General features: G+C 38.2%; 1 protein-coding gene across 8 annotated transcripts in view; it reads left to right on the top strand.

Moving 5' to 3' along the window:
- Nucleotides 1–19,809, top strand: part of Serpina7 (serpin family A member 7) — a 58,915-nt gene extending 39,106 nt beyond the window's left edge. Inside the window, exons 1-5 of one of the 8 annotated variants that reach the window (XM_039100092.2) lie at nt 14,162–14,238; nt 16,253–16,369; nt 17,313–17,586; nt 18,247–18,394; nt 19,107–19,374. In XM_039100092.2, the coding sequence (XP_038956020.1) occupies nt 14,232–14,238; nt 16,253–16,369; nt 17,313–17,586; nt 18,247–18,394; nt 19,107–19,310 (750 nt within the window). In that variant the 5' untranslated portion in view covers nt 14,162–14,231 and the 3' untranslated portion in view covers nt 19,311–19,374. The other 7 variants (NM_031128.1, XM_039100091.2, XM_063280328.1 and 4 more) reach the window with 7 other exon arrangements.
- The last annotated feature ends 7,684 nt before the right edge of the window (nt 19,810–27,493 follow it).

Below are 27,493 nucleotides of genomic sequence, written 5' to 3'. Positions count from 1 at the left end.
CAGGGCTTGATCACTATAAAACTCCAGACTGCCCAACACAAGGCATCTGAAAAAGGCAGATTTTCTGCATGTTGCCCTGTACTGATTCATTTTAAAAAATCTAGTACTTTCCCAAGATATTGGAAAAGGAGTAACCGAGACATTAATTTTCTCCCCCTTTCAGGTCTCTACCATCTTCATTAAAGCTTTTTTTCTTTTCTCAACACTTGTCTTTGGCCACTGATTCTCGTGACAGGGGAACAGTTTTTCAGTCAACAAAGTAAGACTCTAGCAATTAGACCATGACCTTGATGTAAAACATTTCTTAAAATTGTGGAGACATCAAAAGCCACGTTATTTAAAAAAAAACAAAACAGTTTTATATACCAGATTATTTTTAAAATAAGTTCTCGCATTACAAACAGCTTCGGAAATATCAGGTTTCAGAAAATATCAATGAATCTCTTTCAAAACTCTAAACACATTGCAGTGCTTTAAATTTTGCTTCTCATCCCATCTTAACATGGAGCAGAGTGGTCCTCATAACTTTTTGGTTGGAATATGGAACGGAATATTGAAAACTTGATCAACAACAAAATTGGGCCATAGCAACTTCACTCTGAGATGTAAAGTTGGTTTTCTCCTGAGTTCTCTGGTGTGACTTTTGGTGTGTTCATTGTTCCCAGAGATTAGTTTTATAACTAACATCTTATTGATAACCCTAGTTGCTCTTTAAGGTTGCTTTGAGAAGCATTTAAGGTAGCAGGCACAGAAGCACATTTGCATTTTAGTGTGTATACACGAGTATAAATCAACAGGTTAACTGACTCTAACCCTATATGTGTGGTAAAATGTAATTTGGTTTTTAGTTCTTTTAGATTCAGATAAATGTGTTATATACATAATGCAATACTTTGGCAATAGGACTCAAGTCTAAAAATGAAATTTCCTTATTAAATGACTTTTTATATGCATTTCCTGTAGGTAAGCTTATATTTTCTGCAACTGAATTTTGACTTAGACCTTTAATTTGAGCACAATTATGAAATTTCTGCTTATGGCAGTATGTTGGATTATTTTGGATTTTGAAGAATGCTAGATCTTGCTTGGATTCTAGCTTTATTTAACCCCTAATGCTTTTTGCTGATATTTTTGCTTGAGGTCACTGATCATTAGTTTCTTAGACCTCCAAAGTGAAATGGAGTCCTCCAATGCCTCTAATTTGGCATTGGAGGACTCCATTTTCCCATATACAATATTCATTAGAGAAATTTGTGCTTCTTTTTTAAACAGGTATTAGGCAGACTAAGAAACTTACTGTCTGAAAAAAGGGATTTTCAGTAGACACTTGGCTACACTCTACCATAAGGGACCAGTACAATGATTCTGGCATTTTGCCTTCTTGTTAGAGCACAGTGTGAGCCTCAACTTGTAGGGTATGAGACAAAGAGACATGAAAGGGAAAATGGGAGTTGAAAGGAGGATAGAAACTGCCCTAGAGGGATTTTGCACGTCCTTAGGCATACAGATTCAATGGCACACTAAATGGGACCTTCAGTAGGAAAAGTGTTTGTCTTGATATAATTTCTTAAGCCTGGAACATAAATCAAAGAATCAAAAGGTAGAGGACACATGTAACTAGAGGCAAGATGGTGGCTATAATCACTGACAACAAAAGTGATACTTCAGAGAAAAGAGAGGGTTCCAGAACTATCTCATCCTTCTGCTTTCCAAAGATTAGAACATTTCTGTTTTGAACAATCCTAATGAGAAAAGTTCCAGAAAAACTATCTGGGACATGTATTTGGACTTAGCCAAACTGACATCTGTCCCAATTAGGATTTCTATTGATATGATGAAGCACTATGTCCGAAAGCGGCTTTTGGAGGAAACAGCTTACTTCATCTTACAGCTTCTACTCTTATGACTGAAGAAAGTCAGGGCAGGAACCTGGAAGCAGGAACTGAAGCAGAGACAATGAAAGAGTGCTGCTTACAAAGAAACAGGAAAGAGCATATGTCAGCAGCTTGACAGCACACCTAAAAGCTCTAGAACAAAAAGAAGCAAATACACCCAAGAGGAGTAGAAGACAGGAAATAATCAAACTCAGAGCTGAAATCAACCAAGTAGAAACAAAAAGGACCATAGAAAGAATCAACAGAACCAAAAGTTGGTTCTTTGAGAAAATCAACAAGATAGATAAACCCTTAGCCAGACTAACGAGAGGACACAGAGAGTGCGTCCAAATTAACAAAATCAGAAATGAAAAGGGAGACATAACTACAGATTCGGAGGAAATTCAAAAAATCCTCAGATCTTACTATAAAAACCTATATTCAACAAAATTTGAAAATCTTCAGGAAATGGACAATTTCCTAGACAGATACCAGGTATCGAAGTTAAATCAGGAACAGATAAACCAGTTAAACAACCCCATAACTCCTAAGGAAATAGAAGCAGTCATTAAAGGTCTCCCAACCAAAAAGAGCCCAGGTCCAGACGGGTTTAGTGCAGAATTCTATCAAACCTTCATAGAAGACCTCATACCAATATTATCCAAACTATTCCACAAAATTGAAACAGATGGAGCACTACCGAATTCCTTCTACGAAGCCACAATTACTCTTATACCTAAACCACACAAAGACACAACAAAGAAAGAGAACTTCAGACCAATTTCCCTTATGAATATCGACGCAAAAATACTCAATAAAATTCTGGCAAACCGAATTCAAGAGCACATCAAAACAATCATCCACCATGATCAAGTAGGTTTCATCCCAGGCATGCAGGGATGGTTTAATATACGGAAAACCATCAACGTGATCCATTATATAAACAAACTGAAAGAATAGAACCACATGATTATTTCATTAGATGCTGAGAAAGCATTTGACAAAATTCAACACCCCTTCATGATAAAAGTCCTGGAAAGAATAGGAATTCAAGGCCCATACCTAAACATAGTAAAAGCCATATACAGCAAACCAGTTGCTAACATTAAACTAAATGGAGAGAAACTTGAAGCAATCCCACTAAAATCAGGGACTAGACAAGGCTGCCCACTCTCTCCCTACTTATTCAATATAGTTCTTGAAGTTCTAGCCAGAGCAATCAGACAACAAAAGGAGATCAAGGGGATAAAGATTGGAAAAGAAGAGGTCAAAATATCACTATTTGCAGATGACATGATAGTATATTTAAGTGATCCAAAAAGTTCCACCAGTGAACTACTAAAGCTGATAAACAACTTCAGCAAAGTGGCTGGGTATAAAATTAACTCAAATAAATCAGTTGCCTTCCTCTATACAAAAGAGAAACAAGCCGAGAGAGAAATTAGGGAAACGACACCCTTCATAATAGACCCAAATAATATAAAGTACCTCGGTGTGACTTTAACCAAGCAAGTAAAAGATCTGTACAATAAGAACTTCAAGACACTGAGGAAAGAAATTGAAGAAGACCTCAGAAGATGGAAAGATCTCCCATGCTCATGGATTGGCAGGATTAATATAGTAAAAATGGCCATTTTACCAAAAGCAATCTACAGATTCAATGCAATCCCCATCAAAATACCAATCCATTTCTTCAAAGAGTTAGACAGAACAATTTGCAAATTCATCTGGAATAACAAAAAACCCAGGATAGCTAAAGCTATCCTCAACAATAAAAGGACTTCAGGGGGAATCACTATCCCTGAACTCAAGCAGTATTACAGAGCAATAGTGATAAAAACTGCATGGTATTGGTACAGAGACAGACAGATAGACCAATGGAATAGAATTGAAGACCCAGAAATGAACCCACACACCTATGGTCACTTGATTTTTGACAAAGGACCCAAAACCATCCAATGGAAAAAAGATAGCATTTTCAGCAAATGGTGCTGGTTCAACTGGAGGGCAACATGTAGAAGAATGCAGATCGATCCATGCTTATCACCCTTTACAAAGCTTAAGTCCAAGTGGATCAAGGACCTCCACATCAAACCAGACACACTCAAACTAATAGAAGAAAAACTAGGGAAGCATCTGGAACACATGGGCACTGGAAAAAATTTCCTGAACGAAACACCAATGGCTTATGCTCTAGGATCAAGAATCGACAAATGGGATCTCATAAAACTGCAAAGGTTCTGTAAGGCAAAGGACACTGTGGTTAGGACAAAACAGCAACCAACAGATTGGGAAAAGATCTTTACCAATCCTACAACAGATAGAGGCCTTATATCCAAAATATACAAAGAACTCAAGAAGTTAGACCGCAGGGAAACAAATAACCCTATTAAAAAATGGTGTTCAGAGCTAAACAAAGAATTCACAGCTGAAGAATGCCGAATGGCTGAGAAAAACCTAAAGAAATGTTCAACATCTTTAGTCATAAGGGAAATGCAAATCAAAACAACCCTGAGATTTCACCTCACACCAGTGAGAATGGCTAAGATCAAAAACTCAGGTGACAGCAGATGCTGGCGAGGATGTGGAGAAAGAGGAACACTCCTCCATTGTTGGTGGGATTGCAGACTGGTAAAACCATTCTGGAAATCAGTCTGGAGGTTCCTCAGAAAATTGGCCATTGAATTGCCTGAGGATCCAGCTATACCTCTCTTGGGCATATACCCAAAAGATGCTTCAACATATAAAAGAGACACGTGCTCCACTTTGTTCATCGCAGCCTTATTTATAATAGCCAGAAAATGGAAAGAACCCAGATGCCCTTCAACAGAGGAATGGATACAGAAAATGTGGTACATCTACACAATGGAATATTACTCAGCTATCTAAAACAACGAGTTTATGAAATTCGTAGGCAAATGGTTGGAACTGGAAAATATCATCCTGAGTGAGCTAACCCAATCACAGAAAGACATACATGGTATGCACTCATTGATAAGTGGCTATTAGCCCAAATGCTTGAATTACCCTAGATCCCTAGAACAAAGGAAACTCAAGACGGATGATCAAAATGTGAATGCTTCACTCCTTCTTTAAATGAGGAAAAAGAATACCCTTGGCTGGGAAGGGAGAGGCAAAGATTAAAACAGAGACTGAAGGAACACCCATTCAGAGCCTGCCCCACAGGTGGCCCATACATATACAGCCACCCAGTTGGACAAGATGGATGAAGCAAAGAATTGCAGACCGACAGGAGCCGGATGTAGATCGCTCCTGAGAGACACAGCCAGAATACAGCAAATACAGAGGCGAATGCCAGCAGCAAACCACTGAACTGAGAATAGGTCCCCCGTTGAAGGAATCAGAGAAAGAACTGGAAGAGCTTGAAGGGGCTCGAGACCCCAAAAGTACAACAATGCCAAGCAACCAGAGCTTCCAGGGACTAAGCCACTACCTAAATACTATATATGGACTGACCCTGGACTCTGACCCCATAGGTAGCAATGAATATCCTAGTAAGAGCACCAGTGGAAGGGGAAGCCCTGGGTCCTGCTAAGACTGAACCCCCAGTGAACTAGACTATGGGGGGAGGGCGGCAATGGGGGGAGGGTTGGGAGGGGAACACCCATAAGGAAGGGGAGAGGGGAGGGGGATGTTTGCCCGGAAACCGTGAAAGGGAATAACACTTGAAATGTATATAAGAAATACTCAAGTTAATAAAAAAAAAAAAGAAAATGAAAGAATGAACCCTGAACATTCACAGGCAAATACAAAATTCATCTTGATCATCTTGAGTGATAAAACTCAGATCCAGAAATACAAACATGGTATGTATTTGCTTATCTATGAATATTAGATGTTAAGTCTTGATAAGCTACAATCCATACAACCATACAGGCTCAGTATAAAGTACAGATAACTAGGTGACAAATATATTTCCCTATGAAAGGGACCTAGAATGCATAGTTATAGATGGATGGGGTGGACTAGAACAGGATATTCAGTTGGGGAAGTTAAGGGTAGTAGGGAAGAGAGAGAACACAAGTAGATGCAGGTAAAATTTAGATACCTTTGTGATATGAAAATCTAAAACAGTTGAAACTTCATAAAGTACATTCACATTTATCTAAATAGAGTCACCATATAATGGGAAGATAAAGCCCCACATAGGCATCTGATGACAACAAATGAAGCTTCCAGTACCTGGACTTGGTTACATCTAAATGACATGTCCCATGGTAATCACCCACACAACCCAGACTGTTGTCAGAGCTAAAAATTACTCTCTATAAACTGACAGCATGAACACATTGCTGAAAATAACACCTTTACCACTCATTGAACATGAAAAAGTAAAGTTTGATACTTTGCACCATCCAAAGGAGAAATACAAGGGTTTGCCAACCACAAACCCTTAGATATAGTATTCTACCTGCAAAATACTCTAGTGCACTGATGTGGAAAGTTTTTGGCGGGGGTAGGAGGAGCTATGAAAGTAACCAACCAATATCTTTACTTGGCTTAAGGCATGTTCTACAGCATGAAACCCTTATCTAACACTGTTTTATTACCAAGGATGTGAGAATACACAGCAGAGTAATGTAGAAAAAAGTAAAATAGTGAATGTCTATGAAAGAAACAGAGCAATAAAATGACACCTAATGACATTCTACTACACTCATAGATCAGTACATTGTTCAGTCATAATCAGAGAAGCTTTTTCCTGAAGCATGTGGAAATACACACAGAGACACACAACCAGATAATATACAGAGTAAGAGGCCTTGGAACACTCAGCCATAAATGGTGTGTGGCCATCAGATTCCTCGGGGCTCATGAAACCATATGGAAAAGGAAGCAAAAAGAGTTAAAGACCTAGAGGGGATGAAGAACACCAAAGAAACAAGGTGTTCTACACACAACTAGACCTATGCACATATGAACTCACAGAGATATGGCAGCATGCACAGGGCCAGCATGGATCTGCACAGGATGTAGATCTAGAGCTGAAAGGAGAAGAGGATATATGTCCCCACCAAACTAGACGCTATGTTCAATTGATAACCACTTGTAAATGAAATTTTGTTTTTCTCCAATGAAGTCTCCTTTTGAAAATAAACTATTAGTACTACTCAGCTATCAAAGACAATGACTTCAGGAAATTCATAGACAAATGGATGGAACTAGAAAATATCATCTTGAGTGAGGTAACCCAATCACAGAAAAACACACATGGTATGCACTCACCAATATGTGGATATTAGCCCAAAAGCTCGAATTACCCAAGATACAATCCACAGACCACATGAAGCTCAAGAAGAAGGATGACCAAAATGTGGATGATCCCCCTCCTTCTTAAAAGGGGGAAAATATCCATAGGAGGGGATATGGAGGCAAAGTTGGAGCAGAGACTGAAGGAACAGCCATTCAGAGCCTGCCCCACATGTGGCCCATCTATATACAACCACCAAAACTAGATAAGATTGATGAAGCTAAGAAGTGCATACTGATAGGAACCGGATATAGATGTCTCCTGAGAGACACAGCCAGAGCATGTCAAATACAGAGGTGAATGCTAGCAGCAAACCATTGAACTGAGAATGGGACCCCCATTGGAGGAATTAGAGAAAGGATTGAAAGAGCTGAAGGGGCTTGCAACCCCATAAGAACAACAATGCTTACCAACCAGAGCTCCCAGGGACTAAACTACTACCCAAAGACTATACATGGACTGACCCATGGCTCCAACTGCATATGTAGCAAAGGATTGCCTTGTTAGGCACCAATGGAAGGAGAAGCCCTTTGGTCCTTCCAAGGTTGGATCCCTCAGGGGGCTGGAAGGGGGGTGGGTGGGGAGGGGAACACCCTTATAGGAGAAGGGTAGAGGGATGGGATTTGGGGCTTATGTAAAGGAAACTGGGAAAGGGAATAACACTTGAAATATCAATTTTTAAAAATCAAATACAATTTTTTAATTAAAAAAATTAAAAAAAAAGAGTGCTGCTTATACTCTTGCTCCTCACGGCTGGCTCAGCCTGCTTTCTTTTACAATTCAGGAACACTAGCCCAAGGGGGCCACTGCCCACAGTGATCTGGACTCTCCTATATGAATCATTAATCAAGAAAATGCCCTACAGAGGCCAATCACATAGAGGCATTTTATCAATTAAAAGTTTCTATTCCCAGATATGTCAAGATTTGTGTCAGGTTGACAAAACCAAGCAACACAACATTTTTCAAAGTTCACATAGAACAAAGTGGTCACCTTACTTATTAATGCATGTATATTTAACTTTTAAGTAAAGAAAAGGCAAAATTATCCTTCTACATTTTGCCACATGTAACTCGAAACATGTGAAATCATTTTATAAAAGAAGATACCAAGTCTCTGCTTTGGTCAGCACATTTGTGTTCCCCTCAAATCTTAAGTTGAAAGCCTATGCCCTTGGGGCATCAAGAAAAGTGCTTACTGCATAAGCATGAAGATCCGAATTTGATCCCTAGAAGCAATGTGAAAAAGTTGGGTAATAGTGGTACATGCTCACAATCCCAGTGTAGGTGGCTGGCTGGGGGACACAGACACAGATGGCTTTCCCAGAGATTGCTGGCCAGCCAGGATACTCTAATCATTGTGATCTAGGCCAATGAGAAAGCTTGTTTCAGAAAACAAGGTGGATAGAATGAGCCTGAGGAAATAAAATATGGCCAAGATTGTCTTCTCATCTCTCTCTCTCTCTCTCTCTCTCTCTCTCTCTCTCTCTCTCTCTCTCTCTCTCTCTCTCACACACACACACACACACACACACATACACACACACACACACACTCACAAATGCATGCATGCATTCACATGCACTGTCACATGAACATAAGCACATGTACACACAAATGCATAACTTGGTTTTGGAAAAGAAATCCTGCACTTGAGGAAATGGTGTTAAGAGATGATTCTCTAAGGATGGGATGAGTTTATGATGCATAGTTCTCATGAATGTGATTAGTTCCCTCCCAAAGAGGCCTTGATGTATTTCTTTATCACTTTTCCCACGAAGACATAGAAGGCACTATCTATGAACCAGAAAGCATTCTATGCTTTCTATGCATATGGCACTGTGATGGTTAGTTTTAAATATCAGTTTGACAGAATACAGTATCACATGGGAAAGGTTGTGGGCATGTCTGTGTGGGATTGTCTGGACTGAATTAAGTGATGTTATAAGACCCAATCCACTGTGAACAGTACCATTGCCTAACTTTGGGATCTAGACTGTATAAAAGTGGAGAGCATAAGTTGAGTAGTAAGCACACACACACACACACACACACACACACACACACACACACACACACACACACTTGATGCTTTTTAATGTGGGTGTGACTAGCTGCTTCAGGTCCTGTCTCATGACTTCCAAGCAAGTCTTCCCTTGACTTGGCATCTGGAATTGTAAATTGAGTAAATCCTTTCTCCCTTAAAAATCCATTTTTTCATGAATTTTTTTATCACATTATAAGACACAAAATTAGGACAGATATCAAATCTTTCAGAATTATAAAATTGGCTTTCCCAAGTTGTGGGATGTTGAAAACACATTTCTGTTGTTTTAAAACAACTCAATTCATGGTAAATTGCTGTGGCATCCTGAATAAATCAAGATAGCCCTTTCTTCTCTCTCTAGATGGTACTCATCCCAGCTCTGCATATTGGTTGCCATGCTGAGTAACTAAGTACAATTAAAAATAAAATAAACATTTAAATATTTAATATAGGTGTACATATATACTGGTACTAACACCCTGATTTTCTTCTACTCACTCTATTTTCTTTTTGCTACTAACATATACTTTATTTGCTTACATCTCCATATCAGCCTTATCTAGCTGTATGGCCCAGTTCATTTCTGAACTGTTTGAGCAATCCGCAGGCCTGCTTGGGTAACTATAATTTTCCATTTGCTCTAAAAAATTCCAAAAAAACAAGAACATGGCTAAGAGCCATCTTTGGAAACACCTATATTACAAAAGCTTTCCTTTTTATAGCAATGGGATTTCTTCATACTCAATACCTACAATTCCAATAATGTAATAGCCTTGCTTTCTCATTTAGTCAAACTTATGTTGAAGCATGTTGCAACTTATATTGGGAGCCTTTACTTGTTTGAATTAAGAACAGAGTATATCTGTCAGAGGGAGAGGATTCAAGAGTGTCCCTAGTAGATCAGCAGGGGGAGGTGGTGAAATCATTCATTAATCAGCATTCCTGGACTCTCAGATAGTAGAAAAATGACAACATATTTTAGGTAATGATTGACATCAGTTGCCATAGTACAGAACCCATAGGCCAGACTTGCAATATATTTTCTCCTGGCTGGCTCTATAATTCTCTTCACGAAAAGGACTTTTATACTTTATTAGGTTATTTGCTTCAGGGTAATGGGATGTATAGTAATGCCAGTGAATTTCATGACTGTGGGTCTATGATGATATTAGGTGATGAGCCAGAAGAAATTGTGTAGACTATCATAATACTATAGATAATGCAGTTCTGGAATCTTCGAAAGGTAGGTTTAGCCCCAGTACTGTAGGTACATGAAGACAGTTGGTATGATAAAGTTCTTGGATAAAATCAACTAAATGGAGAAAAGGTTTGATTCAGCTAATATTGAGCTGAGTATCTGGTGCCAGGGAAGAAAAGCAGAAGGAGCTTGAGAGTGAAGCCTCTGGTCATATGTCCACATTCAGAAAAGCATGCATGTTCATGCTTGCCTTGCTTGTACAGTCCAGGATATCTATTGTATACACTTGATCAAGCATCCAGCTGATCTCAGATTTGCCAAGTTAGCAGTTGACTCTAACCATTATGAGCATGCCAAAAACCTGAAGTTCTAGGCTCAAGTGCTCAAGGCATATAACACTAGGCTGTATGCAAGCAGAATTTCTTGGAATGCACCTGAAGGTCAAAGAATATATTCTGCATTTGATCATAGGAATTACCAAATCCCAAAATTGTTCATTTTCCCGGAATTGATAAGTCACTTTTATCAAAGTTAGTCAATTAAATGAAAATTAAGAAATCACGAATAAAAGTGTTAGAATTATATAACCTTAACTGTGAAAATTACCGAGGCTCCCCTTCTAGTAGTCAAAGTCATTCTCTTCATCTCATGAAGCTGTTTTATCCTTTGCTTAAAGACCCTGTTCTTATTTACCTTTAAAATTTAGATAAACTGAAGAAAGCTACTTTGCTAATTGTACCATTCCATATCCATTATTTTCTCTGTATCGATAAACAGAATGAGATCCCATTCTTTCTCTTAGACTATTGGGGAGGTCAAATATCAAATGAAACCAGGAGGACAACTGTAAGCATGAAAGTAACTGGAGAAATATTAAACATTTATAAAATAAAATTTGGCAGGTATCATATGGTAATAAATTGCAATACTTACGAAACTAATGTACATAATTTTGGATCTGAGTGAACTACTTGATATGCAAACACTTTTAAGTTATTTTCTACACACTGCGCTATTGAGACCAGCTTAACACAATGCTAAAACTATTGTAAATATCACTATAAGAGGAGGGACCTTTGATGAGAGTCAGGACATCAAGTGGAAGGATGTGGTTGCTATCTCACAGTCAAAAGCTCTGACCCAGAATTGTTCCTGCCTGAAGGAACTTCAGGGACAAAAAAGCAAAAGAGCCTGAGAGAAAGGAGGTTCAGCAACAGGCCCAAATTGGGGTCCAGCTCAAGGGGAGGCCCCAAGCCAGACACTATTACTGATGCTATGGTGTGCTTACAAACAAGAACATATCATGATTTCCCTCTGAGAGGTCCAATAAGCACCGAAAAAGAGTCAGATGCAGATATTTATACTCAATGGACAGAAGCAGGGGGACTCCTGTGGTTGAATCTGGGGGAGGGGCGCAGTGGGGAGCTTGAAGAAGCTGAGGAGGAGGAAAGCCCCCTGGGAAGACCAGCAGTCTCAACTGATGGATCCCAGAGATCTCTGACACTGAGCCATCAACAGGCAGCATACACCAGCTGATATGAGGCCCCTGACACATACACAGCAAAGGACTGTGGTGTTTGACCATAGTGAGAGAAGATGTACCTAACCCTCAAGAGACTTGAAGCCCCAGGGATTGAGGAGGTCTGGTGGGGTGGGGGTAGGGAGGTGGGGACATCCTTTTGGAAATGGGGTAAGGGGAGGAGATATGGGATGTGGAGGGGGATGAAAACTGGACTGTAAAAAAGGATTAAAGAGGGGTTGGGGATTTAGCTCAGTGGTAGAGTGCTTGCCTAGCAATCGCAAGGCCCTGGGTTCGGTCCCCAGCTCCGAAAAATAGAAAAGAAAAAAAAAGGATTAAAGAATATAAAATAATAATAATAATAATAATAATAATAATAATAACAATAATAATTGTAAAAAAGGATTAAAGAATATAAAATAATAATAATAATAATAATAATAATGTACTTGCTGAAAGCAGAAGTATGGGTTGTATATTTAAGTGAGATGAGAAACCAATTTCTGCTGGTGAAATGAAAAAGAATTAGGAGTTTTTGAATTCCCAGAATGGGTCAGGTAGGCTCTGTGAAATGAGCTTCTGGACAATACTTTTGTATAGTTTCAGGATGTTTTTGATGTGTCTCCTAAAGGCTCGTGTGTTCGAAGCTTGGTCTTCATCACGTCAGTGTAGAGGTACTGGGAACTTTGTGAAGTAAAGCTTGGTGTTAGACTATTGTCCACTCTCTTCAGGAGGGGTCAAGTTAGTGTACTTGACTAAGTTATTTTTTTAAATTGGTTGTTTTAGTGTTCTGCTCTTGTATAAGACAGAGTCTCATTCTGTAACCCATTGGCTTAAAATTTATAATTTGATCTTCTTACCTTTGTTTCTCTAGTATTATGTATGTATGTATGTATGTATGTATGTATGTATGTATGTATGTATGATGTATATATGTCAGTAGGTATGTATGCATATGTATGTATGTATATATGTATGTATATATGTATGAATACATGTGTGAGTGTGTGTATGTGTGAGTGTGTGTGTGTGTGTGTGTGTGTGTGTGTGTGTGTGTCCCACTTGGATCCTTAAGTTAATTTTCATTGAAAACCTGAACCTATGCCATTGTCTAAATATGCCACCAGAGGGCACAGGAATTTTCTTTTCTTACCTTGTTTCTTCTCCAAGGGCTTACTGGATCTTACTGCAGCTGAAAAAAAATAATATATTGTTATATTATCAGGGTTGAGTTCTAAATGAACTGATAGTCAAGAGACTCAAGCTTGATATGGCCTTTCTGTAAGACCAGTGACCATCCTCTGTGTGAGATGTGGCCAACTGAGTTTGGGCAGTGGGGGCATGAGATCATAAAGACCACTGTGATAAAATATGAATATGCTGCCTCACCTTTGAAACCCTAGTGCTGAATATGGTGTTATGTACTATAGGACTTTACTGTATTTGATTAAAAAGAAACAGTGTCATAGTATAGTCACCCTTACTAAACTACTTCCTTTTCAACACCACCCCCAGAATCTTCCCAGTTAATTCCAGTTAAAGTGTTTCATATTTATCTTGGATTTCAAGTCCTTCCATAGACTATATGTAGGATTAACTTGAACTAGCCCCAGATAGTTCCCTACTCCCTTGATTTTCAAATTGATTAACAAATTGATCCTTAATGTAGTTAAGGTAGTCAGGTACTTTGTGTCTTGTTAAATAGCAGGAGTTACTTTTACAAGTATCATTATATTTAGAAAGTGACAGAATCAAGGCTAAACTGGAGTTTCTTAATGAAATCTATGTTTCATCTGCTTCTTTGTATATAGCACACAGTTAAACTCAGTTGGAATATAGTAGTTTTAATTCCACATTCTTGGCCCCATGTATACTATATTTTGGAGTCCTTGGGTGGGGAGGTATAGTAGTGTTTAGTGATCAGAAGAAATGACTAGTTTCCCTTTGAGCATTTTAGTCTAGGATTTGGCAGCAGTTTCTCCACATATGCACAAAACCAATTAGAAAGAGCCTCCAAGCCTCTGTCTGTACACCTTCTTCTCAAAAGTAATCACGGCCTAACATTGACAGGAAGAACTATTTTGAATGAAGGGTGAATGTAGAAGCCAAACTATTATCTAAAATTGCACCCAGAGTACAAACCTTATTTGTTAAGCCTTGTTTTCCACTTGGCCTTTGTTTTGTGCATCAGCTTTGTAAATGTCATCCCAGAGTCCGTGGCATGGTTAATTTGTGACTAGGAATGCTCTAGTTTTGCAATAGAGGGCATGTTATAAAGATGGAAAGGCGTTGCTAGTGGGAGATGCAAGTGGCTTCTTGGGCATGTGCCGTAAGTAGTTTTTCTCCTTGGGAACATTGAATATTGCTAACAAGTCAGAGGTCCAAATATCTGTGAGTTTGTTCGGGAGGCAAGCGTGCTCATCTGATATCTGACCCTCTAACCAGCCTTAATGACTTTGATAGGAAGAGTACACTGGTGATAATGTGGATAGTTGACCTAAAAGTGAATGAAGGAAGAAGGGTGGAGAGGATAAGAGGCCCTCTGTCCTGCTAGGGACTGATAAATTCATTAAGGCCTTAAACTTAGGCAATGGCAAGTGACAGTAGAGATGGAGTAAAAAGAAAAGTTTTGGTAAGTATTCAGGCAGAATTCATTGGTCATCATGACCATTAGAAATGTAGAACAAAAACAAAACAAACACTTTTATATGGGTTTATCTATAAACATTGGTGCAATATATTGAGATATGGATTGAAAATGAACGAGTGGGTTTATGGAGTTGAGAGAGAAGGAAACATATATCCTAATGGAGGCTGAAGTATGAGTGGACAAACAGCATCTGGGTAGATGAGTAAGGATTCAGTAAGATAGTGTGGATTAGGAGGAGTTCTATAATATAGCAGTTTATATCAAGGGAGAGGCCACTCATAAAGAAAATGACAGTGTTAGGAAGAGGTCCTATACTGATCACATGGATATCTTCTTTCTAACCACTGGTGTATGGATATTTGTGTCTCTAAAGCTAGCTCTATGTTTCTTTGTATTTTTGCATGCTTAGAGAACTAATAATTCCAAAATGACATGCATACTTAGAGGAATAAGATCTGTTAGAAGTGAGAAATGACTCTTTGCTTGGTACTGAAAGAACAAAGTCTCTAAAAAAAGAATGTTATACTTTCACTTTCCTCTTATTTGAAAAAAACTCTTGTGGCTCTCGTACATTTCACAAGTGCATGAATGTTGGCTTATTATGTTGTTCATGACTTGATAGACTTACTCTTTCATCTTTCTGTTATTGGATATATGTCTTTATTTACTAGTCATTTCTTGGAGGGGTTGTTCTCATATTGTCACATCACAAATGTCACCTTAAGAAAACATCTATTTAAAATGCACAGATGCACACTAACCAAACTTCTAATGTACACGTACAATTAACAAGGGAGTGCTTGTTCTGCCTAATGATTCTTCACACTCATAAAGCTGCCTTTAGTTCAGTTGACAAGTGATTTTTCTCCAAGAATTTAAATTGGTATCCGTAATTTCATATGCTGTTACTACATGATAATGGATTCATGACATCGTATTACTGTTTCCCAGGCAAGCCATTTCTCCTAATCTTTTCTCCTAGTAGACATGCCACTGGTCTTTAGTGAAGAAAGAGACTACCACTCCTTAATCCTCACTAAACATGCCATCAAATACTTGCTTTATTTTTATAAATCAAGGTGGGTGACTTATGTTTCTTGAATCAGAGACTGTTTCTTGTGACTATGCTCCCCCAATGGTTCTCTCACTTCATGTTTTGTAGATCATCTTCATTCCAGAATGTCCATGTTCTTCTATCTGTTTCTCTTGGTTTTGGGGCTTCAGGCTACAATCCATTGTGCACCACATAACAGCTCTGAAGGCAAAGTAACGACCTGTCATTTGCCCCAACAAAATGCCACTCTCTATAAGATGCCATCTATCAATGCTGATTTTGCCTTCAGGCTGTATCGGAAGCTCTCTGTGGAGAACCCAGATTTGAACATCTTCTTCTCCCCTGTGAGCATATCTGCTGCTTTAGCCATGCTTTCTTTTGGATCTGGCTCTAGCACCCAAACACAGATTCTGGAGGTCTTGGGGTTTAACCTCACAGACACTCCTGTGAAAGAATTACAACAGGGCTTCCAGCATTTGATCTGTTCATTGAATTTCCCCAATAATGAACTGGAATTGCAGATGGGAAATGCAGTTTTTATTGGGCAACAGCTGAAACCACTGGCAAAGTTTTTGGATGATGTCAAGACCCTCTATGAAACTGAAGTCTTTTCTACTGACTTCTCCAATGTTTCTGCAGCCCAGCATGAGATCAACAGTTATGTGGAGAAGCAAACCAAAGGGAAAATTGTAGGCTTAATTCAAGACCTCAAACTGAACATTATCATGATTCTGGTGAACTATATTCATTTCAAAGGTAAGGTATCAAGTCAACAAATTCCAGAGTTCAGATAGAGGACTAGGGAGAAATTAATGTCTTTTTGTCACTGGCATCAATAGTTGTCCCTCATACCACAGTGATTTTTCACTATTGTCCCTATCTGTGCATTTTATTGGATCATTCCAAGATGACACACAGCTCTGTGTATGAGTCCAGGAAATTTCTAGGGAGATAAAACTTTTAGAGATGTGGTTGACAATGTTATGAATGCTCTGAGCATATCAGGTTAAATAATTACAGTTTCTAATTTATTTAATGAGATGGGAAGAGCTTGGGCTTGGCGAGTCATCTGAATTTCTATCTAAGCATAACATGGCCCTTATTTACTGTGTACATTTGGATACACTGAAAATACCTTGTATTATATATTAAGTGCATATTATATGCTAAGATTATGCTTCAAAAACATACCATTACTAATTTTCAGTGCTTACCCTTCCAAGCAAGACTGTCTAACCCTAAAGCTGAAGCTTATAGCAAGTATGATGTGGACTCCTTTCTGAAAGTGCTCTACCCAAATTCCTCTCACTTCTATAGATCTTGTATTTTATGTTTGGATGAGTGGATATTTTGGAATCAGACACACACCTATGTATTTTTTAAAATGGCAGAACAGTGTTTTCTAATATCTTCTATTTTCCTGGATACTCCCATGTCTTTGCATGGAAGGAGATACTGTTTCAGGTGGATGTAGAAAGTATAGTGTTTCTAAATCTGACTCTGAGGTCCAGCAACATTGAAAAGGCCTTCTGGTTTTCCCATTGGTAACTGGATGGATATGGCAGCTGACTTTGTTTCTCTGTTCCCCAGTGAGTCACTTGGAGTCATTTGGAAAACGGGTTAAGAGTAGGCAGTCTTAATTATTAGCTGAATGACTAATGATCTCAAAGAAACATCTCTTCCCTTTCTGTGTTTTAAGCCCAGTGGGCAAATCCTTTTCGTGTATCTAAAACAGAAGAGAGTTCCAACTTCTCAGTGGACAAGAGCACCACAGTACAAGTGCCCATGATGCACCAGCTAGAACAATACTATCATTACGTGGATGTGGAGCTGAATTGTACAGTACTTCAAATGGACTATAGTGCAAATGCCCTGGCACTTTTTGTCCTTCCGAAGGAAGGGCACATGGAATGGGTGGAAGCAGCCATGTCATCTAAAACACTGAAGAAGTGGAACCATTTATTGCAGAAAGGGTAAACAATTTAGAGGATATGGGGGCCTAAGTGTGGGCTTAAGAGTGGAAGTGAGGATAAGTTTAGAAGAAACCTCAAAGTAGGAAAATTACCTAAAACCACCTGGCTGTGGTATGGTGATTGTTGAAATAGTCCACAATATACAGTGTTCCTGACACTTTTCTGGACACATCCATAGTGTTTCATCTAAGCATATTGGGAAAACTCCAAATCAGGTAGTACCATGGATAGTTATTAAATTAGAAATTCTCAGAGTTTCCCAAAGTGAGTCTACTAGGTAACTGATATTCTTAGGGGCCAACTAAGACTTTGGGATGGATAAAATTTGATGTTGGGTGTAGAGTGCAGTTAATATGAGCTAGAACTGCACAATGAAAAACCATGAAGGTATTATATACTACCCTTTGGTCTTGATGCCACCAGACCCCTGTCCTTTGCTCAATACAACACAGCTATATTTTTCTGATAATAAGGGGTCAGGACACCATATGCTGTAGAACAATATTTTCTGAGTCTAAGACAACTTCTTCCACTTTCAGTGTTTAGAGGCATAGCAGAGTTGACAGAGAGAGAGAGAGAGAGAGAGAGAGAGAGAGAGAGAGAGAGATTAGTATGATTTGTGTGGTGAATGTCCTATCACCCTTTACTTACTTCACACAGATGGGTTGAATTGTTTGTTCCAAAGTTTTCCATTTCTGCCACATATGACCTTGGAAGTACACTTCAGAAGATGGGTATGAGGGATGCCTTTGCTGAAAGTGCTGACTTTCCTGGAATCACAAAAGACAATGGTCTAAAACTTTCCTATGTAAGTTGGTGGGTTATTGTTTGCTATATGCACGGGAAAGGACATTGTCAAATGATTCACCCATCTCATTTGGCCAATAAGGAATCTCACGTCTACAGAGGCAGTGAGATTCTGTTGGGTCAATATCATAAGAGAGTCATTTGGAGTCAATAATTTCTGGGGCTGTATTGATGGTTCAACAGATAAGAGCACTGCTTGCTCTTCCAGAAAAAACAAGTTCAATGTCCAGCAGCATCATGGCACCTCAGAACTGTATGTAACTTCAGTCTCATGCGATTTTGACACCCTCTTCTGGTCTCTGCAGGTACTAGGCATGCATATGATGTAAAGACATACATGTGGACCAAACACCCAAATATATATATATATATATATATATATATATATATATATATATATATATATATGAAGAAATATAATTTCCATCCCTAACTTTTATGTACTAATATAATGGAAAGTCTTAATGATCAGAAGTGACTGTTGTAAGATACAGTGCTAGAGGATATGAGAAGGACACCAAAGAGTTGGAAGGTGATGCTACCCAAACAATTTGTCCTAAGTCAGAGAAAAGCATTCTTCTATAATTATCAAAGTAATATTCATATTCAAGGACAGACACCATAATATGATGTGTTTCTTTTGGTACTTCCAACTTACCAAAGGTTGTTGCCACTATTTCAGGGGACCTTCAGTGTCTGTTCTTCTTCCACAGGCTTTTCACAAGGCTGTGCTACACATTGGTGAAGAGGGAACTAAAGAAGGAGCTTCTCCTGAAGCTGGATCTCTGGATCAGCCAGAAGTAGCTCCTCTTCACGCTGTCATCCGATTGGATAGAACATTCTTACTGATGATCTTAGAGAAACGAACAAGAAGTGTTCTCTTTTTAGGGAAAGTTGTTGACCCAACAAAAGAGTAATTAACGAAGAGGTCATTGAGTATGTATATATTATAATTGGAAATAAATGTATTGCATAGCTTAATATTTGCTATGGACTTGAACTTTATTTCTTTTGTGCAAGTGATAAAAGTAGACATTCTCAGGAGTACAGTGACTGTGGAAGAGGCTAATCCTGTGACCAAACATGCAGATAGTCAATGAGTGATTGTTATCCAAAACTAAAATGGATTGATGTCAGTACATCATTGTAAAGCTGCTAATCAGTTAGCTAAGTCTAGAAATTTTGCCTGGGATTACAAATGCCTTTGGATGTATCTTTTGGACAATAGTTGCAATATAGGTCAAGTCTTTATATTACAGTATTTCAATAGTAGTATTGGTGAACGTGTAAATGAAGTGACTTGTATATCATCTTCACAATAACCCCTGCCTTTTTTACCTGTTCAAAATAAGTCTGTGATGTTGGCTACTGCTAGATTTCTTTTAATAAAATTTCTTTCACTATACTATCAAGTCATAAACTGAGTATTTTCATCTAGGATTGTAGCTTTTGTGACCTAACGTATTCAAGAACAAAGCAAGGTGAAATAAAAAATTTCCTCATATAAGCCCACATCACTAGCAAATCTCCTTGTGCTAATTCATAAGCTATTGATGAAGGAAGGAAAATTCATTTGCATCATATACTATTTTATATATCTAAATAAATAATATGAATTATTTTTCATATTCCTTTTAAAATATCTTTCTCCTTGCTCTCATGGAAGTTTTGTGGTTATCCTTTTGTCTGTGTGTACTCCTTAATAAAATATGATACTTTGTGTCACCAAACATCCACTGCCCAGAAATGCCATATGAGCTTCACCTACTGAAGTAGATTTAATCTCAAAGTTATGTATTCAGGTACCTTGTATTAGAATTTAGAAGACAAATAACACAATGAGAGTTAATTATTTAGTAGCCAAATTCTACCCCCAATATTCACTTACAAAAAAGCAACAAACATGTAAGTACTATGAAGATGTGCTTCCATATAAATATAAAAACGTGTTCGGGAAATAAATATATTTCTCAGTTTTTATTCTTTTCTTAGTAGACACATTTGTTATGAAGCTTGCTTATATTTTCTGTAATACTTTGGCTTCATGAAAAAGGAATTGGAAACCCAAAGATGGATAATGACTTATGATACAGGAAAAAATTCATTCTTGTCATGATGTTTTGTTTCACTGAAGTTACATTACAATACTGGTTCTGTTACTTACACTATTTCAGGATCTTGGGCAAAGAACATGAACTCCATAACTTCTTTTCCTCATGTGTTAAATATAAATGGGAGCAATATCCATGCTGTTAGAACCTTATCAATTCCTATGAGTTGCAGTGAAAATGCAAGATACCCCTCAAACAACATATTGCCCTTGGTTGCCTATGAGAAATTCAATGTAAGACCCCATTGCTGACGATACTGAAAACTTAGAGGAATTGAGCTGGAACTGACCTGGAAACTTTCTCCCTGAGGTCTAGCTCTCACAATATCTGAGATGCTATGTAAGCTGCCAAGGGAGAAAGACAATCAATAGTTCTACTACTCAGTTGTAAAGCTTGGGACTCACACCAATGACCAGCCTGGTAATGATGCAACAGTGGCACTTTTATCTTGAAATAATCAGCAGCTGTTCAATTATATTTAAGGCCAACTCAATAGGGGGGAATTCATGCCAGATATTGTAAACCTAGCTAATCTTTCCTGAATGGAGAGGACATAGAAGCTAGATAATGTACTGCTACCATTTTCCCCAAAACAATATAATTTCTACCCATATTGCAATACTTATCCTTATACACACAGGTAAATGTAGCTCTGTCCCCTCACCAAAGATGTTTCTTGTAGAAAATTATGGAGACTATTACAGAAATACACAAGAGACTATTACAGAAATACACAAGTGATTAATGTGAAGAGGACAAGTGAATGTGGGTTACTCAACCTAAACAGACACATTTACAAACACAAAAGAGTCAGTTAACATCGTGGAAAAGGGGGGGGGGTGTTCTACAAGTCAGAGGACCAGTATACGTGCTGCTAGATAGTGTCTTACAGACATGATAGGGATGCTACACCCATGAAACCTCAACAATATGGTTGTCTAATAAGAACTGCATAATGGGGGCTGGGGATTTAGCTTAGTGGTAGAGCGCTTACCTAGGAAGCGCAAGGCCCTGGGTTCGGTCCCCAGCTCCGAAAAAAAGAACAAAAAAAAAAAAAAAGAACTGCATAATGACAAGAACAATAAGGTATTCCAACATGGGTGGGGGAAATGTCACAAGTCTTCACCCACAGATGAAGAGTTATGATCAATGGCTATTGAGAAAGATAGAATCCATTTTCTTTAAGGATGAACCTGATATGTTCTTTAACACCAAGTATTTAGTTATAAGCATGTCTGTATTGATAATGCTAAATGGATCCAGTAAAACAGTAGGGTGTGTGTGTGTGTGTGTGTGTGTGTGTGTGTGTGTGTGTGTGTGTGTGTGTGTGTGTGTGTTTTACCTTTCTGTTATTATGATACAATATCATAGGCAGAAGCAACATTAAAAAATTAGAGTTTGTTTTGGCTTATGGTTCTAGGAGAGAAATACATAATGGCAAGAAAGATATGTGAACAGATGTCCACAGTAGGAAAGTTGCTGATCATATTTCATCAAATAGGAAACTGAGAGAGTGAACTAGAAGTTGGATGCAGCTAAAAATGTCCAAAGCCTACCTATAAGTGATGTACTTCCTCTAGCAATGGTCCATATCCTAAAACTTCCCTATTCCTCACTCCAAATAGCACGAGCAGCCAGGATACAAGTGTTTAAATGTGTGAGCCAGTGTGAGGACATTTCACAATTAGACCACCACATTTCACTCCATGGTCTTTATAGGATCATGCAGTATCACAGCGAAAACTGCATTCAGTCCTATCTTAAATGTCTCCATAATCTTTCAGTCTCAACAATATTTAAAAGGCCAATCTTTTCTGAGACTCAATGTAATCTCTTAATTGGGACCCTCCAATTTTGTAACTCCATGTCAATGTTTGGGACATTAGTTTTCAAGAACTTTCATGACTCAGGATCTCTAACTTTGCTGCCTGTAACATGGCATGGAACTAGTCCTCATATTCAGCTCTTCTTGACAGATGTCTCATGTCTCTGGCAGTTCCAACCTATTAGGATATCTAACAGTCTTCACTTTCACAGCTTAATACAATGACCTCTCAGGGCCTTTTTATAGCAACTCAAGCACGCCCATGTGTTGACTGACCTCAGTGACTCTCTGAAATAGTGAAGAAAAACTCTTAACTCCTCTTAGTCTTGCATCATTCAGGATTCCAAAGCATATACAATGAGGGGGACATTGCTAAGGTTGGCTGCTAGCTTAGGATGGATCTTTGCTTATTTCTACCACATTAACAACAGATTTTGTGTATCGAAGCAATTACTTTCTAGGACCCTGCAACTTCTGGGGTTCTCTGCTTTCACAGAAGTTAAGCACCCTCCATAGAACAAGAAACCTCTCCTTAACACATTGTCTTGCCTTGGCTGTAACACTAACCTTACAAGTATTCTCTGTGTCTTCAAACTTTATTATTTATTAACTTATTTATTTATATCTCATTTAATCTTTTTTTAGTGTAGACCTGCTCAGAGTTGTTAGTAATAACCATATCATAGATTCAATGTTATGTTGTCTTGAAAATTCCTCTTAACAATAATGATATCTAGGCTTCTACTAGGATTGCTTATTAAGATCTGCTTATAGCATCTAACCACTTTTCTTGTCCAAGGTTCTAGAATCTCCCACAATCCTCCATTAAATAAAAACATTGTCAGTGTGATGCTTAATTTTGGTTGTCAACTTGGCATACCATGGTAGAGGGAATCTCAGTTAAAGAATTTCCTCCACTAGATTGGCTTGGGAGCAGTCTTTGAGGCATTTTCTTGATTGCTTATTGATATGAAATACACCCCCACCATTGTAGACAATACTATATCTAGGCATATAGGCCTGGTAGGTAGGTGCATGGCAGCCTAGAAACAAACCAGTAATCAGCTTTGCTTCACAATATTTGTTTCTGGTCTTGCTCAAGTTCCTGATCCAACTTTGATTGTAACCTGAAAGCAAAGATGAAACAAAACCTTTCCTCCCCAAGTTGTTTTTAGGCAATATTTCATAACAGCATCAGAAAAGCATACTAGAAATAAATATTTATATAACAATGTAGGTATAGAAAAGAAGGTGCTGGACTTCAGAAGGAGTAGGGGAGACACAAGAGGAAGTGAGTGATGGAAAATAAAGGGTGGGATTGATGTAAATTTAGTATTCATGTATAAAATTAAATTCTGCGGTAAGAATGTGTATCTGAGAAATCACAGGGAAACTTTATCTATGATACTTCAGTAGTATGGCTATCTAAGCAATGGGACCCTGAACTTAGACAAAAAAAACTACAGGCACAAAAGAATTGGTTAAAGTGATAGAATTAGTCTTCTTCAGAGATGAGGCACCCAATTAGTTATCCAGTACAAAGTGATCAGCCCTGAAGTCACTTATAGTACTAACAAGAAATAGACTGAACAGATTGTGTTTATATACACATATAATATATATGTTTATGTTACATATACATAATATATGTTTATATATCACAACTAAAAAAGAGCCCATGAATTTGATAGGAATTGTGGAGTAGAGAACATGGGAACAGTTGTAGTGAGGAAAAGGAAGTGAGGCAAAAATATTTTTTAATTTAAAAATGCTATTTAAAAAATAAAGTAAGTTAAGTTGGTTTATTTGAATAAATGATACAGGGATGAAGACAATATGATGTGCATATAAAATGGACCATTTCTTTTGAAAAGAAGGAAATCTTGTAGATGTAAAGGTTGAGGACATTAATCCAAATAAGATAGTCATTGATGTTCAAGTCCTATATCATTCCATCTGCAGGAGGCAGGTAGAGTAGTCATACTTATAGAAACAGAAAGTAGGTGAACACTGCTATAGGGAGCAGAAAGTAGTGAGTTGTTATTCAATGTATATAATACTTGAATTATATAGAAGTCTGTAAAAACAGTGAATGTATTAATATTGTGATATAATCTTAAGTATTTTTGATGGTAGATCTCATATTTAATTTTTTTAACCATTAAATAAGTATTGTGAAGGGTTCAGTGGTGGATCACTTACTTAGTATATGTAAAACACTGGAATCAATCCCCAACATTGTAAAAGTTAAACCACAAACAAATAAAATTTAAAATTAATTATATTATACAACATAGTAATTATAATAATAATATATGCATTTCTATGCAAACAAGATGCCCTTGCTACATGTCTAAATAAGTTGAGATTGTTATAACAAACTATCATTGACTGGGTGGCTATAAACAACAGATATTAATAAATTAAATAAAGTTAATTTTAAAATTTTTATTTATTTTCATTCTAAACATTGCCCCCCTTCCTGGTCCCTCCCTCGTGAGTTCTTCAGCTCCCCCTGCCCTTTGCCTCTGAGAGTGTGCTCTCTTATCCTCCCACTCCATATACTCTGCTCTACCCTCTCTACACCCCCCTACACCCTTACCTTCCTGCTCCCACTCCCAACCCCCATTCTCCTCCCCTCCCCATCCCACCCAAGGCATCCTCCTTCCCTAGCACATCAACTCTCTAGAGAATTAGGATCATCCTCTCCCACCAAGTCCAGACAAGGACTCTGCTATATACATGGTGGGGGGGGGGTGATGACTGACCAGCCTATGTTTGCTCTTTGTTTGGTGGCTTAGTCTCTGGGAGCTTTCAGGAGTAAGCATTTAATCAATACTATTACTTGATACTTATACTTGATACTTTCTATGGGGTTGCCATTTCTTTAATCTTCCCCCTAACTCTTCCATAAGAGTTCCTGACCTCAGTCTGATGGTTGGATGTAAGTGTCTGCATCTGTCTCAGTCAGTTGCTGGTAGACCCTCTCAGAGGACAGCCATGCTAGGCTCCTGTCTGTAAGCACAGCATAGCATCAGTAGTAGTGTCAGAGTTTGGTTCCTGCCCATGGGATGGATCCCAAGATGACCTTTCTTTCAGCCTCTGCTCCATTTTTGTCCCTACATTTCTTTTAGACAGGAACAATTCTGTGTCAAAAAATTTTGAAGGTAGATTGGTGAACCCATCCCTCCACTGGAGGCCCTGCCTATCTACTAGAAGTGGAACCTAAAGAGACCACCTCTAGAAAATTTTTTCTCACATTTCTGTAGGCTTGAAGTTCAAGGTCAGGATTTCAGTGTGTTTAGTTCTGTTGAGGATTAGTTTCTAGTTTGTTGGTTTCCATCTTCTTATACTAAGTTATATATAATTTACATGTCAAAACACAAACTAGACACTGTTCACATTTAGTTTTAAAATGGATGCTAATCTTTATGAATGTTCTGATCTAATGACCTTTTAACTTCTAAAAGAATGTATCTCCTAACACTATCACCTTGGGGAATATAATTTTAACACAAAAATATTAGTAATCATTTCATATTTTGATTACTGTAGTAAGTATATTGTCTATGAAAGGCTATAAATTTTAAAAGTGATACAGCTGTCACTATTGTCATGTGGGGCTATCTCTTCATGGAAGGCCATATCCTAGAACTTAGGAATCCCATTAGTGAACAACTTGGAAGTTTAGTTCTTTCACAGGCTATCTTACTTTGAGGAATGTATTTCTTTATGTTTTAAAATTGTGTTTGTATATGTAAGTATGTATGTATGTTTGTATGTATGTATGTATGTCTGTACGTATGTACATATCCATCCATCTATCTATCTATCTATCTATCTATCTATCTATCTATCTATCTATCTATCTATCTATCTATCATGTATTTGTGTGCATGCATCTGTAACTCCATTACAAAACAATAACCACAAGAAATTCTTAGCTATATTTTGGGAACATATTACTTCTTATGTCTATTTCCCATCAAAATTTGGCAAGAGATTATCAAATCACTTTGAGTGCCAAACACAAGCTGCTGGAATTTGTTGTGTAACAGAGTCTATTGCCTTTCCTGATTATTGGGGTCAATAGCCCTTGTCTACGTTGAGTAATGGAGAGTCTGAGTTCAGTTGTTAATAGCTGATTTCATTTAAGCCTCATCTTCACTTCATTTCTTGTGATTCACCTCTGAGATAACAGATAAGAAAGGCAATGTCTTCTCTATTTTGGCATTACGAGAGGTTCAAGCCACATGAGCCCTTTTCTACATATATACATACTCAGAGGCATTCCATCCAAAGAACCATTAAAGCACACATTAGTTAATTGTCCCACTGTCTTAAGATGTATTGGTCCTTTTCAATTTCTCTGAAGAAACACCATACCAAGACAACTTATAGAAGAAAGAGCAATGAGAATGCTATGAGACTTTTTTTCTTTTTTATCTGTATCCCACAATTTTTTTCTTCCATATTTTTTAAATTGGGTATTTCTTATTTACATTTCTTTTTTTTATTAACTTGAGTGTTTCTTATTTACATTTCGAGTGTTATTCCCTTTTCCAGTTTCCGGGCAAACATCCCCCTAATCCCTCCCCCTCCCTTTCTTTATGGGTGTTTCCCTCCCCATCCTCCCACCATTGCTGCCCTCCCCACATCAATCACGTTCACTGGGGGTTCAGTCTTAGCAGGACCAAGGGCTTCCACTTCCACTGGTGCTCTTACTAGGATATTCATTGCTACCTATGAGGTCAGAGTCCAGGGTCAGTCCATGTATAGTCTTTAGGTAGTGGCTTAGTCCCTGGAAGCTCTGATTGCTTGGCATTGTTGTTCTTAAGGGGTCTCGAGCCCCTTCAAGCTCTTCCAGTTCTTTCTCTGATTCCTTTAACGGGGATCCTATTCTCAGTTCAGTGGTTTGCTGTTGGCATTCGCCTCTGTATTTGCTGTATTCTGGCTGTGTCTCTCGGGAGCGATCTACATCCGGCTCCTGTCGGCCTGCACTTCTTTGCTTCATCCATCTCGTCTAATTGGATGGTTGTATATGCATGGGCCACATGTGGGGCAGGCTCTGAATGGGTGTTCCTTCTGTGTCCGTTTTAATCTTTGCTTCTCTATTCCCTGCCAAGGGTATTCTTGTTCCCCTTTAAAAGAAGGAGTGAAGCAT

This window comes from Rattus norvegicus, chromosome X (assembly GCF_036323735.1).
Source record: "Rattus norvegicus strain BN/NHsdMcwi chromosome X, GRCr8, whole genome shotgun sequence".
Lineage (NCBI taxonomy): Eukaryota > Metazoa > Chordata > Mammalia > Rodentia > Muridae > Rattus > Rattus norvegicus.
Note: the sequence above shows the minus strand (reverse complement) of the source record. Positions and strands in the feature narration are given on the sequence as shown.